The sequence below is a fragment of the Apus apus genome, chromosome 6, assembly GCF_020740795.1.
Source record: "Apus apus isolate bApuApu2 chromosome 6, bApuApu2.pri.cur, whole genome shotgun sequence".
In the NCBI taxonomy this organism is placed as follows: domain Eukaryota; kingdom Metazoa; phylum Chordata; class Aves; order Apodiformes; family Apodidae; genus Apus; species Apus apus.
Window position 1 is genome coordinate 33306721 of NC_067287.1, and position 14352 is coordinate 33321072.

At 44.4% G+C, this 14352-nt stretch overlaps 1 protein-coding gene across 1 annotated transcript in view; it reads left to right on the forward strand.

The window, feature by feature from the left end:
• The window catches only part of CALCRL (calcitonin receptor like receptor), a 59941-nt gene extending 52537 nt beyond the window's left edge, over positions 1-7404 (forward strand). The window contains exons 11-13 of the mRNA XM_051623867.1: positions 1398-1616; positions 2010-2051; positions 3625-7404. Of these exons, the coding sequence (XP_051479827.1) occupies positions 1398-1616; positions 2010-2051; positions 3625-3846 (483 nt within the window). The 3' untranslated portion in view covers positions 3847-7404. The remainder of the gene's footprint in view (positions 1-1397; positions 1617-2009; positions 2052-3624) is intronic.
• Positions 7405-14352: the final 6948 nt, after the last annotated feature.

Consider the following 14352-nt stretch of genomic DNA (forward strand, 5'->3'; position numbering starts at 1 on the left):
CAAGGGCCATGTTGCTACAACAATACACAGCTGTTTATTGTGAAAACCTTAACTGACTTGAAAGATTTCTGCCGGGATTGTGGAAGACATGGTGATACACATGGTCTGAAATGGCTTCCCTGTTGGCACTTGTCCTGCAGCAAGACGGACGCCACCCCCTAGACCAGGAGTTCCCGGCCTTTTTCGAAGGGAGTTGTCTGTCTGTCTGCCGGCTTCTTCCTCCACCTTTGTCTCTAGATAGTTGTTGGCGAGGGCAGACAGTTGTCTGGAAGAAGAGATAAGGGGACCAGACTCTAGGTCTCCCTTCCAGATTGGGTCCTCTAAGCAGCGTTGTCTTTCCTCTGGGCCTCCTTGGGCAAGGCGATGGGACTGGCTGAGCTTGCAGAGTCACTAGTTGGTCACCGGGCCTGCTCTTAGTGCATGGTAGATGGAAATAGGGTGTAATCATCTGTAACGTTGCTGTTGCTCTGGTTATTCCTGTCCTTAGGCTGTTGGGTGTGTGTCTGTATATATGAAAGTATGTGTGTGAACTGTATGTCTACGTAAGTGTATACATGTACGTGTGTGTGTATACGCACACACACGTCTGTTAGTTCTGCGGTTACTTACAAGGATTGTTGACATGTTGAAAGGAACAGTCTGCATGGCTGTGATTTCACTCTGGGATATTTTTTTTCCTTAAACTTGAATCACTAGATGTACACCACTGTTAACCAGAAGAAGCTTTATAGCTATGGACAGCTAATCAAGTTCAGCAGTGCATGAGAATGATGTAGAGCATCATCTAAGTGCTTGCCCCATTTGCAGTTTGGGTGAATGAATGATTCAAAAATCAACTGTTGGCCACTGTGAGAATATTAACTCTGCTGTTGGTCTACAGGGGTATACACTGCCATTTTGCCTGCAATTGTATTTCTGTTGTGTTTTTTTTTTAAATCTGATTTTTTTGCTTCTCTGTAATTATGTTAAATTCATATTTGAAGATTTAAAAGTAGCTTTTTGAAGAACTGTATTTAAATACAAAGGGGGAAGAGTATCATTCTCTTCCTGGACCCACCTAAAAAGATGAAATAATAAAAAAAACCTAATGGTTCAGCTGTGCATTGTTAGTGTGAGAGCAGAGTGACAGGAGGGTGGATTGGTAACACTGGAAAACGGATGGTTACCTGGATGGACACTTGCTTAATAACTTAGAGGAATGGATGTGGATATTACATATTAGAGCCCAATCTTTGTTACTTAAAGGTGTTTTTAAGGGTGGTTTATCTCATTTATTGTACAACCATGAAGCTCTCCATGTAATACGAGTTTTCTTATGTTGTCTGGATGTAGTATCACAAAACAGTGTGGGGGAATATTTTTCAGACTAACTTCAGTGTCACTTCCTTTTCTGACAGGTGAATCTTTTCTTCCTGCTAAATATTGTTCGTGTTCTCATAACCAAGCTGAAAGACACGCACAAGGCAGAATCCAACCTGTACATGAAAGCAGTGAGAGCCACCCTGATTCTTGTCCCACTGCTCGGCATCGAATTTGTCCTGTTTCCATGGCGACCAGAAGGCCGGATCGCTGAGGAAGTGTACGACTATGTGATGCACATCCTCATGCACTACCAGGTAGGAAGCATTAAACAGTTTTTGCTCACTTGAGCTAGATAGCAGTTGGCATGTCAAGCCAATCAAGGAGAAATGATCATGTTGTTTAAAAGTTTAAAGACCTTCATGCAACCTTCTTATAAATTACTGGAAATTTCTCATTATGCTGAATCTTGCTGAACCTATGAATTCTATGCTGAACCTTTCTTAAAGGAAAGAAACATAATGGTAGATAGCTGGCACAATACTTTTTAGTAATGTATTTTTAGAAATAATTCACTGAGTTAAGATTCATACTACGTTTTCTTTGGTATCTATAGCTGAATCTTATCAGGAACTTCTAATTATCTAAAACTTAAAAAATTCATATGCATGTGAAACAAAGGACAATCTATTTTTTTTTTTTTTTTACAGGGTCTACTGGTGGCTACAATTTTCTGCTTCTTTAATGGAGAGGTAGAGTAACAATTTTTAATATATTTATAGTACTTCTGTTTTATATATTTTTGATTCATTTCACCAATTAAAGAGCTAGTAACTGGAAAATGATTTTTAAAAACTTGCTAAATCTAAATCTGTCAGGTAAAAATAATAATTAAAAAAATCATCTGGCTGCCAAGAACGGAGCTTGGGAAAGACTATGCCATAATTCATGGCATCATTAACATATGTATACAAAGTTGTTAATATGGCTCTAGCTTGAAAACACCACCCCAAAAATATATGTTTTAAAAAAAAAAAAAAAAAAAGCCCAGAAACACTTCCCCTAAAATCTGACTGGTACTTTTCCAATACTTCTGGCAGAGGAACAATTAGAATCCTACACTTACGCTTAGACATATGTTTCTTATACATCTAATGCAGTTGCAGTATATGGCTGTGAGCAGATGTTTGGGAGTAACCAGATGTTCTTATGTGACTGAATCGTTAGTTTCTTTTATCAGACATTAAAAGTTTTATCAGTGCACTTAGATCATTTTATTGGACAGTACTGTTTACTTACAAGTAAATATTTGGCTAATACTAGGATTGATTTCTCCTATTCCTCAGTCCAAAAGTGACTGAATTGCAATGAATCATGAATGACTTTCAGGGTTTATTTCCCCCACCCCCAAAATGTGGGATGCTCAGTGATGTTTTTGCCAAGGAAGCAGAAAAGATGAAGAGACTTTGTCACAGTTGAATGGGCAAGGAGCAGTGGTTTTGATCTGCTTTTAGCATACATTAGATCCAGATTCAATTCCCTGCCTTATATATTTGATTCAAAGCAGAACACTTGATGAAGGATTATGGATCTGATTTGATCACTTGCCCATATTCAGTATTGATATTTCACACACTTTGCCTTAAAAGTTTTACATTTCAGATTGTCTTCTAAAAACAGTATGTGGAAAATATCAGAGAATTTATTCTGGTCCAGTGCAAAAGGAGGGGCTGAGAGGGCTGGCTGGGGTGGGAGAGACTTGACATCTTGGAAGTTTCTATGAAACAATACTGTCTGTGGCTCAACTCCACCTTCTGATCCTCATGGATCTTCTGAGGCTACTTGATTACTTGAGTTGAGACCCTAATTTTAAAATTTGATATAATACTTAAGAATTGTATCTGCTAATATTCCATTGATACAAACTCATTATTTTTTTTTACACGCTGTCTTCTGCTGTGTAAGAAAAACAAACCTGAATCATCCTGTGAATTCAGTACCCTGTACTCATGGGCTGATCGGTGGTAGAGGATGAGCTCTTTCACCCTGGACTTCAGGCTACAGGCGAGAAAGCAGAAATTTGTGTTGTGGTCGCTGCTCCTGCTGTGTAATTATTTCACACCAAATTTGCAGAATAGTAATGCCTGTATAAACTGTAACTCTTTCAGAACATCAGAGGCAGGTATCCCCAATTTCCAGGATTACTGAGCCTCACTGCCTGAGTGGCTTAAAAGCATTTCTGACAACAATCACTCACCAGAGAATGAAGTGCAGAGATGTCTTTCCAAGTGTTCTGAACGCATTTCTTTTGGCTTTCTGGCACAGGTCCAGGCCGTTTTAAGAAGACACTGGAATCAGTACAAGATGCAGTTTGAGCACAGCTTCAGCCACTCGGACGCCATGCGCACCGCTTCCTACACCGTCTCCACAATCAGCGACATTCCGGGCTACAGCTACAATCACGACTGCACCAGTGAACATTTAAATGGGAAGGGCTACCATGACATGGAGAGCGTTGTTTTAAAAACTGAAAAGCTGTATGGTTGACTGCCAGGTGCTCCTGTGCCAGTGTGCTGATCCTTGGGGCTCCTGAACTCCAAGTCTGGGGTAATGACTTGACAGCCAGAAGATCTGACCTAACTTAGGATATGTTTTTCTCCCGAACGATGCCAACTAAACTGACACATTTTTCATTTGTATGTATATATATGCACACATATACATGAGTTTGTGTTTCTGTGTATCTATATAGTATGGACATCTGTACATATATATTTATATATATATGTATGGGCATTTGTATAAGGATACAAACTTTGCCTCTTCTGTTTCTACTGTGTAGACAAAGTTGGCAATTTTTTTTTGTATAAAGGGAATCAATGAAGGATTTCTTATTTTCTTGGCAGGTTCTATAAGACTGTGTTGTGTTGAAGCCCCTTTATTTGCCTATAGAATCTTAGACTGTAAATACCATACTGTCTTGTCTTAATTCAACCTAAACCAGAAGGAATGAAAAGAGTTAAAGTAGGTGCAATAACAAGATTGTCCAGGTTAATTTGGTCTCCAGGATTTGTCTGTCAAAAAATCCCAAGAGGTAGTCTGAGATAACAGACTCAGAGAATGAAGGTTTGGTTTGGCCAGTTGGTTTTTTGCACTATTTTAAATCAAGCAGAGAGGCACCAGTGCAAGTCTGAGACTCTGCTTACTTCTGTACTGCAAGGTAAATTTGACAGCAAGCTTAGAGCAATTTTATTTTAACTATTTCGACATAGACAGAAGTGTCTCCTTCTTCGCAAGCTTCTTGAAGTTTCTTTCTGGCTTTACACAGACAAGATGGATGAGGCCTTTCTGCCAGAAAGAAGTAGCATCCCTCAGTGACTGTAATAACAATAACTTCCAGACACTAATATGTAATTGAAGGCAATGGAACTTAACTCTCTGCCTAATGAATTTTCTCAACGAGGAAAAGACCACGTGCAGCGTATTTTGTAGTCCTGTTGTTGTTTTAGGTTTTTTTTTTTTCCAAGTATTTTCCTGATTATACATGTGATAATTTATTCCTTAATTTTGGGGGCAAAGTTTTGATGAGTTTATGGCTTTTTTTTTTTGTCTGAGAAAAGTGTGGAAGACAATGCAGTGCAAATGACATCCTACCTTGAAAGCCACTGCATGAGATACTGATTAATCAAGCAAAGCAATGTTAGTAATTGCTCTTATTTCTAAAATCCAGTATAAAGTTTGCCTTATGAGGGTTCAAAACATTAGGGATTGAGAATTGTAATGCTATTTTGGAGTGCTTGATTCTGAATCTCTATCTCGGTTAGTTAGCTTAAAACAGTGCTTTGGAAGTTGTGTCTTTGGTTCTAAAGGTCTCGCTGAAAATGAGCTGGCTGTCAGGAAGGTCCTGAGGAAAGGTGTCTTTAAAGCATAAGGATTTACAAAAACAGCTTGCTGTAAAGAAATAGTTTTCTTAAGTAAAATGACAAAAATACTTGAGTGAGGGCATGATATGAGGTAGGTTTAGAAAAGTCTTACTAGAAATCACCAAAGTAGAAAAAGGTTTTAATGGTTTATTTTGCAGATTAGTAAGTCTGATTCAAGTGGGAAAAAATGGAAGTAGAAGAAAAGTAGATGCTAGAGTTGATAGACAATGATGCTAATCAATGTATATCTGGTGCATGTAAGCCAGTAAAAAAACAGAAAGACAGTTCTTTCTGAGATGACTTCAGTTGTAAATACTTTTGGGTAGGAACGACTTGATTTAACATGTAATAATTTTTGTCAGTAGCCTTTCTGTAGGTTTCCTTAGCATCTAGTTAATTGGCTATCACAGCGTTTGTTGGTTTGTCACTTCATAAGGCTTTAAATGCTTTGTCTTTAGAAGGAAAACATTAGGAGGATCTGGTAAGTTCATGCCATTTGCACCTTTCCATAGTTTTTTTACAGTGCTTACGCCTGGAAGTTTAGTTTAGAAAGTGTTTTATTAATGATGTAGTTTCATAATACAGAATCTCAGCTAGGAGGCACAAAATCAAGATTACTGTTCTTCTGCAAGGCTGTCTGATGGATGGCTAGGATTTGAATATCAGTTGGATGCTGTACTCAAGTGTGACATCTGACTGCCCGCTGTCACAATCTCTTATCTTGCAAGAATACAGTGATGGTATCTGCTACGACATGATTAGAGGTTACTGACAACTCTGCTTGCTGATCGATGTAGTGTTACTTAAAGTTTGTGCAGTGTTCTGAAAGTATGAGTGGTGCAGAAAGTGGGTGCTCTGGTATAGCAGCTGTATACCGGGGGGAGCAGATGGTTAGCTGTCTCCATTTCCATTTTCAGAATCCATGGGTAGCAGCTGACAATTAAAGTCCAGGCAGATGCCCATCCAGTTAAAAGTGCTTTGAAGTCTTTTATGGCATATTATCAGACAATTCTTGCACTGGTACCTGGTGGGTTGTTGTAATTCAAACGTGTGGGTGTTTAGTGTGTGATACCATATTAGATTTTTAATTAAGTGTCCTTCACAGATAGACAGTTCAAATTTAATAGCCTATTCATTTTGATCAATTAATGCAAAGTACCAGTTGCCCATTGCTCTGTCAGAGAAACTTGCAATGGTAATTTAGGAGGCAAAATGGGTTTTCCACAGAAATCACCTTACTCTTAGGTGGACAATCATGCATTCTTCTGGACATGTGTCTGTCTTCCCTTTGGAAGAGAAACACACATCCCCCTGCATGTCCAAGAAAATGTTGGCATCTGTGGAGGGTGATGTGGCACAGGAGAGCTGCATTTCCCTCCTCTTCCTGAGGTGAACTCACCTGTTTCCTGTTTTGCATTGAAAAGTATAAGTTCCTTATTTAACTTCCTACCTCGTTTTTTCAGTTCCTGCACAAACAAGAGAAGGGGCTGCTTCTTAAAATGTTTTTCTGTCGCAAGAAGTTAAAATCAAATCCTTACATGGATTGCTCCTGGTGTTTTTTCTACTTGATAGAATGTTGTAGTCCTTCTCTGTTCTCTGGGATGGAAGTAAACTCCGATTGGGTGGGGCTATGAGAATTCTTGGAATATGCAAAGTGAATTGTTAGTATTTGTCCTTTATTTTTTGTTATTTAGTGAGGATTTATTATATCAATCTACAGGGGCTAAAGAAATACTTGTCTTATATTTGGTATTATCAGCATGTCAGTATTCTGTGAGAGGGAGTGTCTATTTGTAATGCTACTGTCTTCAAAATGTGCCCCGTTACAGGGTTCCCTCAGTTGTTGTTTTATTTGTTTTATTGTTAGCATTTACACTATGTATTTTTTATTTCATTGTGATAACCTACTAGAGTATTTGGTTGTAGAAATGCTACTACACATACTCCTTTTTATGTCATGAAACATTTGGGCTGGAAACCAGGTAACATTCAAGTGTTGTGCTATGTAAATAAGATGAAGAGAAGCTATACCATTGTATTTATTGCTTACCCTAAAGAAAAAATGTGAAATTACATTTTGAGTGTGCTTTATTTTCACTTTGTTCATGTGAACCATCATGCATTTTAATTGCTGAAAGTAGTATTATGTTTGTGATCAATAAAATATTACTACATTTATTCAGATACCTTGTGCTGTAATATGAACATTAAACTGATCTAAACTGGGTTTTCAGAGATGCCTTAGCTGTGGTTTTATTACATAGAAACCCTGGGAGAAAGTAATTATGTGGAGTGATTAACAATTATTCTGTTTTTAAGTGTTTTGTATTTAATATTTACAGTTTTAGTGCATACTATGGTGCTGCATTTCTGGATGATGTATGCATAGATGACTGACTGTAAGAGGGCTGCACTAAAAATGGTTTACTCACAAGCTTCATATTCTCATTTCTCTACTGAATTTTCCTGTAACTAAAAAGTTGTTATCCTTACGGTAAGAAGCCAAATTTTCAGTTCCATCATAAGCTGGCATGGGAGTAGAGGCTAAAGTATATGGATGTGTTATCTTCATTCCATCAGCCTAGGTGGAGTTCTCTCAATGTGGTGGTTAGGCAAACAGATGGACTGTTTCCATTGGTAAGACCTACAAGAAGCAATAGCAAAGGAGAAGTGACATTTCCCATCTCTTCCCCAGCAAAAGATTTGATGGTGTCTACAGAAAAGGTAGATGTTACATGGGTATTTGAAATGGGAATGTAATGTGTTGGTGGAGGGCAGGGCAGGGCAGGGCAAGGCAAGGCAGGGCAAGGCAGGGCAAGGCAGGGCAAGGCAGGGCAAGGCAGGGCAAGGCAGGGCAGGGCAGGGCAGGGCAGGGCAGGGCAAGGCAAGGCAAGGCAGGGCAAGGCAAGGCAAGGCAGGGCAAGGCAAGGCAAGGCAGGGCAAGGCAAGGCAAGGCAAGGCAAGGCAAGGCAAGGCAAGGCAAGGCAAGGCAAGGCAAGGCAAGGCAAGGCAAGGCAAGGCAAGGCAAGGCAAGGCAAGGCAAGGCAAGGCAAGGCAAGGCAAGGCAAGGCAAGGCAAGGCAAGGCAAGGCAAGGCAAGGCAAGGCAAGGCAAGGCAAGGCAAGGCAAGGCAAGGCAAGGCAAGGCAAGGCAAGGCAAGGCAAGGCAAGGCAAGGCAAGGCAAGGCAAGGCAAGGCAAGGCAAGGCAAGGCAAGGCAAGGCAAGGCAAGGCAAGGCAAGGCAAGGCAAGGCAAGGCAAGGCAAGGCAAGGCAAGGCAAGGCAAGGCAAGGCAAGGCAAGGCAAGGCAAGGCAAGGCAAGGCAAGGCAAGGCAAGGCAAGGCAAGGCAAGGCAAGGCAAGGCAAGGCAAGGCAAGGCAAGGCAAGGCAAGGCAAGGCAAGGCAAGGCAAGGCAAGGCAAGGCAAGGCAAGGCAAGGCAAGGCAAGGCAAGGCAAGGCAAGGCAAGGCAAGGCAAGGCAAGGCAAGGCAAGGCAAGGCAAGGCAAGGCAAGGCAAGGCAAGGCAAGGCAAGGCAAGGCAAGGCAAGGCAAGGCAAGGCAAGGCAAGGCAAGGCAAGGCAAGGCAAGGCAAGGCAAGGCAAGGCAAGGCAAGGCAAGGCAAGGCAAGGCAAGGCAAGGCAAGGCAAGGCAAGGCAAGGCAAGGCAAGGCAAGGCAAGGCAAGGCAAGGCAAGGCAAGGCAAGGCAAGGCAAGGCAAGGCAAGGCAAGGCAAGGCAAGGCAAGGCAAGGCAAGGCAAGGCAAGGCAAGGCAAGGCAAGGCAAGGCAAGGCAAGGCAAGGCAAGGCAAGGCAAGGCAAGGCAAGGCAAGGCAAGGCAAGGCAAGGCAAGGCAAGGCAAGGCAAGGCAAGGCAAGGCAAGGCAAGGCAAGGCAAGGCAAGGCAAGGCAAGGCAAGGCAAGGCAAGGCAAGGCAAGGCAAGGCAAGGCAAGGCAAGGCAAGGCAAGGCAAGGCAAGGCAAGGCAAGGCAAGGCAAGGCAAGGCAAGGCAAGGCAAGGCAAGGCAAGGCAAGGCAAGGCAAGGCAAGGCAAGGCAAGGCAAGGCAAGGCAAGGCAAGGCAAGGCAAGGCAAGGCAAGGCAAGGCAAGGCAAGGCAAGGCAAGGCAAGGCAAGGCAAGGCAAGGCAAGGCAAGGCAAGGCAAGGCAAGGCAAGGCAAGGCAAGGCAAGGCAAGGCAAGGCAAGGCAAGGCAAGGCAAGGCAAGGCAAGGCAAGGCAAGGCAAGGCAAGGCAAGGCAAGGCAAGGCAAGGCAAGGCAAGGCAAGGCAAGGCAAGGCAAGGCAAGGCAAGGCAAGGCAAGGCAAGGCAAGGCAAGGCAAGGCAAGGCAAGGCAAGGCAAGGCAAGGCAAGGCAAGGCAAGGCAAGGCAAGGCAAGGCAAGGCAAGGCAAGGCAAGGCAAGGCAAGGCAAGGCAAGGCAAGGCAAGGCAAGGCAAGGCAAGGCAAGGCAAGGCAAGGCAAGGCAAGGCAAGGCAAGGCAAGGCAAGGCAAGGCAAGGCAAGGCAAGGCAAGGCAAGGCAAGGCAAGGCAAGGCAAGGCAAGGCAAGGCAAGGCAAGGCAAGGCAAGGCAAGGCAAGGCAAGGCAAGGCAAGGCAAGGCAAGGCAAGGCAAGGCAAGGCAAGGCAAGGCAAGGCAAGGCAAGGCAAGGCAAGGCAAGGCAAGGCAAGGCAAGGCAAGGCAAGGCAAGGCAAGGCAAGGCAAGGCAAGGCAAGGCAAGGCAAGGCAAGGCAAGGCAAGGCAAGGCAAGGCAAGGCAAGGCAAGGCAAGGCAAGGCAAGGCAAGGCAAGGCAAGGCAAGGCAAGGCAAGGCAAGGCAAGGCAAGGCAAGGCAAGGCAAGGCAAGGCAAGGCAAGGCAAGGCAAGGCAAGGCAAGGCAAGGCAAGGCAAGGCAAGGCAAGGCAAGGCAAGGCAAGGCAAGGCAAGGCAAGGCAAGGCAAGGCAAGGCAAGGCAAGGCAAGGCAAGGCAAGGCAAGGCAAGGCAAGGCAAGGCAAGGCAAGGCAAGGCAAGGCAAGGCAAGGCAAGGCAAGGCAAGGCAAGGCAAGGCAAGGCAAGGCAAGGCAAGGCAAGGCAAGGCAAGGCAAGGCAAGGCAAGGCAAGGCAAGGCAAGGCAAGGCAAGGCAAGGCAAGGCAAGGCAAGGCAAGGCAAGGCAAGGCAAGGCAAGGCAAGGCAAGGCAAGGCAAGGCAAGGCAAGGCAAGGCAAGGCAAGGCAAGGCAAGGCAAGGCAAGGCAAGGCAAGGCAAGGCAAGGCAAGGCAAGGCAAGGCAAGGCAAGGCAAGGCAAGGCAAGGCAAGGCAAGGCAAGGCAAGGCAAGGCAAGGCAAGGCAAGGCAAGGCAAGGCAAGGCAAGGCAAGGCAAGGCAAGGCAAGGCAAGGCAAGGCAAGGCAAGGCAAGGCAAGGCAAGGCAAGGCAAGGCAAGGCAAGGCAAGGCAAGGCAAGGCAAGGCAAGGCAAGGCAAGGCAAGGCAAGGCAAGGCAAGGCAAGGCAAGGCAAGGCAAGGCAAGGCAAGGCAAGGCAAGGCAAGGCAAGGCAAGGCAAGGCAAGGCAAGGCAAGGCAAGGCAAGGCAAGGCAAGGCAAGGCAAGGCAAGGCAAGGCAAGGCAAGGCAAGGCAAGGCAAGGCAAGGCAAGGCAAGGCAAGGCAAGGCAAGGCAAGGCAAGGCAAGGCAAGGCAAGGCAAGGCAAGGCAAGGCAAGGCAAGGCAAGGCAAGGCAAGGCAAGGCAAGGCAAGGCAAGGCAAGGCAAGGCAAGGCAAGGCAAGGCAAGGCAAGGCAAGGCAAGGCAAGGCAAGGCAAGGCAAGGCAAGGCAAGGCAAGGCAAGGCAAGGCAAGGCAAGGCAAGGCAAGGCAAGGCAAGGCAAGGCAAGGCAAGGCAAGGCAAGGCAAGGCAAGGCAAGGCAAGGCAAGGCAAGGCAAGGCAAGGCAAGGCAAGGCAAGGCAAGGCAAGGCAAGGCAAGGCAAGGCAAGGCAAGGCAAGGCAAGGCAAGGCAAGGCAAGGCAAGGCAAGGCAAGGCAAGGCAAGGCAAGGCAAGGCAAGGCAAGGCAAGGCAAGGCAAGGCAAGGCAAGGCAAGGCAAGGCAAGGCAAGGCAAGGCAAGGCAAGGCAAGGCAAGGCAAGGCAAGGCAAGGCAAGGCAAGGCAAGGCAAGGCAAGGCAAGGCAAGGCAAGGCAAGGCAAGGCAAGGCAAGGCAAGGCAAGGCAAGGCAAGGCAAGGCAAGGCAAGGCAAGGCAAGGCAAGGCAAGGCAAGGCAAGGCAAGGCAAGGCAAGGCAAGGCAAGGCAAGGCAAGGCAAGGCAAGGCAAGGCAAGGCAAGGCAAGGCAAGGCAAGGCAAGGCAAGGCAAGGCAAGGCAAGGCAAGGCAAGGCAAGGCAAGGCAAGGCAAGGCAAGGCAAGGCAAGGCAAGGCAAGGCAAGGCAAGGCAAGGCAAGGCAAGGCAAGGCAAGGCAAGGCAAGGCAAGGCAAGGCAAGGCAAGGCAAGGCAAGGCAAGGCAAGGCAAGGCTGGCTTGGCTTCCAGGCCATTTATGCCTAGATCCTGAGACAGACCTGTAGTCAGGAATCTTGATGTTCTACAGCAAACTTTTACCTCATGACTGCACACCTCACAAAAGCAGAAATGTTAATATTTCTTGCTTTTATCTCCTTACCTTTACATGTGCAATATAACCTCTTCATTTTATGTCTGTAGCAGAGAACATGCTTCTTAATATCCTCCACAGATAGAATAGAGATCACTGTACAACTGGCAGTATCACAGTGCAGTCCGTTCAAGTCTGTTGGTTCTGAAGGGGAGCAGTTACAGAATGTTGCTCCATGGTCTGGCAGTCCATTGTATGTGCAACATCTTTGCATATCAACATCTAAGAAATCCAATCAGTAGGGAACAACCTTCATGTTACTCGGTACATAAATACTCCAACAGTTTTGTTATTTTAAATACAACAATAAACATTTTTATAAAAACATTACTAGGTATACTGGTTTTTTTATGAACGTGCTACAGAGAAGTTTAAAATCAGAGCATTTATCTCTTTCATATCACTTACTTCTAGATTTATGCAGAAGATAACAACTTTGTCCCCTAAGGTCCAGTGACTATGACCTTCCATGTCAGCAAAAAGCTAGAAACACCAATACTTAACCACACTTCACTTAGCTCATGTGGAACACGAGTCACAGAACGTGCATGTGACATAGAGCTCAGAAGTACATTTGGCTCATTTCTCAGAAGGGTCTGTCACCATATAGTCCACAGAGGAGTGTCCATAGGCCCATTTGTCTCCGTTACTCCAGGAGTTGTCTTCAAGTGCTGGCTCCTTCCATTGCACTTCAGGGAGATGAGAGTAGGTGTTTTCTCATTCATGGGTCTCTTTCGATACTCTGTGGCCAGGTAGTCACCATGGGTGCTTCAGAATCTGTGACAAGAGCCAAATTCACAGCATGAAATCTCAGGTAACTTCAAAGTCATCATAAAGTTGTATTACCTTTGTCTGGTTTCTTAGATGGTACAGTGACATAGGCATGTCTTTCTTACTTGCAACTCTCTTACAGCAAGCATCTCAGTTTAACCTGTGATGCACTTTGTCCAGATGATGCAATACAGTAACTACAGGAATTTACAAAGTTAGAATTTCCATTTCTTAAAAATCTTCATAGCAAATATTTGTGGCAAAACTACATCAATTTCGGGTAATTTCAAGGTTCAGACTCTAACCCAAACAGTCCTTCCCAGTCGAGGTCTGAATTTGATACACAGTAAAGAAATATCCCATTATTTTTGAAAGTGGAAAGCAACACTAAGTATTTATAATTTTCACTTAAAGCTAATCACGTCTCTTTTTTTCCTTATTTTTCCCTGCAGAGACGTTTTTATAACATTTGGGAGTGCTGTAAATAGCTTACATTAGCTGTAATTAAAAAGCTGATTAGAACCATCTGTAATTAAAATGTAAAACATTCTTAACAAAGAGCAGTGAATCAAGAAGCTTTCACAGAAATCAGCATAATATTCAAGGCAAAATGGGAAACATGCTGGCACCTAAATTCTGAAATTGTGTTTTTATTGCAGAAACTATCTGCGCTACGTAGAGTTGTTGATTATTTAACCGAAAAAGGGGTTTTTTAAGTGTATTTTTAGCAATGAGAGCACTTGAGGTAGAAAAATGCACTGGAAGTTGTAGCAAAACATTGTGTTTTACACCTTGTTGTTTCCCACCACCTCAGACCTCAGTACCTTCACTGCCACTGATGTGATTTTTTTTTTTTCTTCGAAATTAAGACCTCCCCTCATTTCTGAGTTTTAAGCAAAGCCCAGCAGCCAATGATTAGCCACATCGCTGCAAGATACTTCCACCTTCCAGTAGCCAACTTCTAGAGTCTTGAGATGTGTCAGTAATACTGCTCCAGGCCCAGCAACCCTTTCCCACCCCCGCCAGCTGCTTGGGGACCACAGGAGGAAGCAGCAGACCCGTCACTAGTACTCACTGACTTTCTGTTCCAGTTGAGGTACCCTTGGCAGAGGAATCAAGGAAGCGAAGCCTCAGAGAGCCTTGAACTCGCAGCCAGCTCCTCAGCAAAGTTGTTCAGGCATTGAGGAATAACTGGCATTGCTCACTCCAGCATGGAAGAACGCACTGAGCTGGTGTCCTGGCTGTACTCTCCTTGCTGTGTAATCTCTGGCCATCTACTCAGTCCCTCCCTGCTTATGCCTTTTTAATGCTGTTGAAACATCTGAAGGGAGAAGGAATCCCCATCAGTTGACACATGCAGAGGCAGTTGTGAGTTGAAAGTCAGACAAATCTAAGAATCCACCATACTTCTAATCCAGCAGAAGCATAAATTAACTAAACATACATGGACGGTGGGAGCACTGTGAGCCAGTGCAATACTGCAAATCTGTAAAGACATTATTAGCATACAAAGCCCATAGTGTGTCATAAAAGGTAAAAGACACTTGTACAGACAGGGAAAGTCTACAGACACAGTACAGTGTTTTGAAAACTCCAACTTTTATCATGAAAAAAATTTTACTTTAGAATAAATTAATATTGCATAGCTCTGTATTTACAAACATTCTAGACTAGCTTTCCAGGCACACATGTGCTGATGAGAGGTAAAGTTAAAAGGGAGCC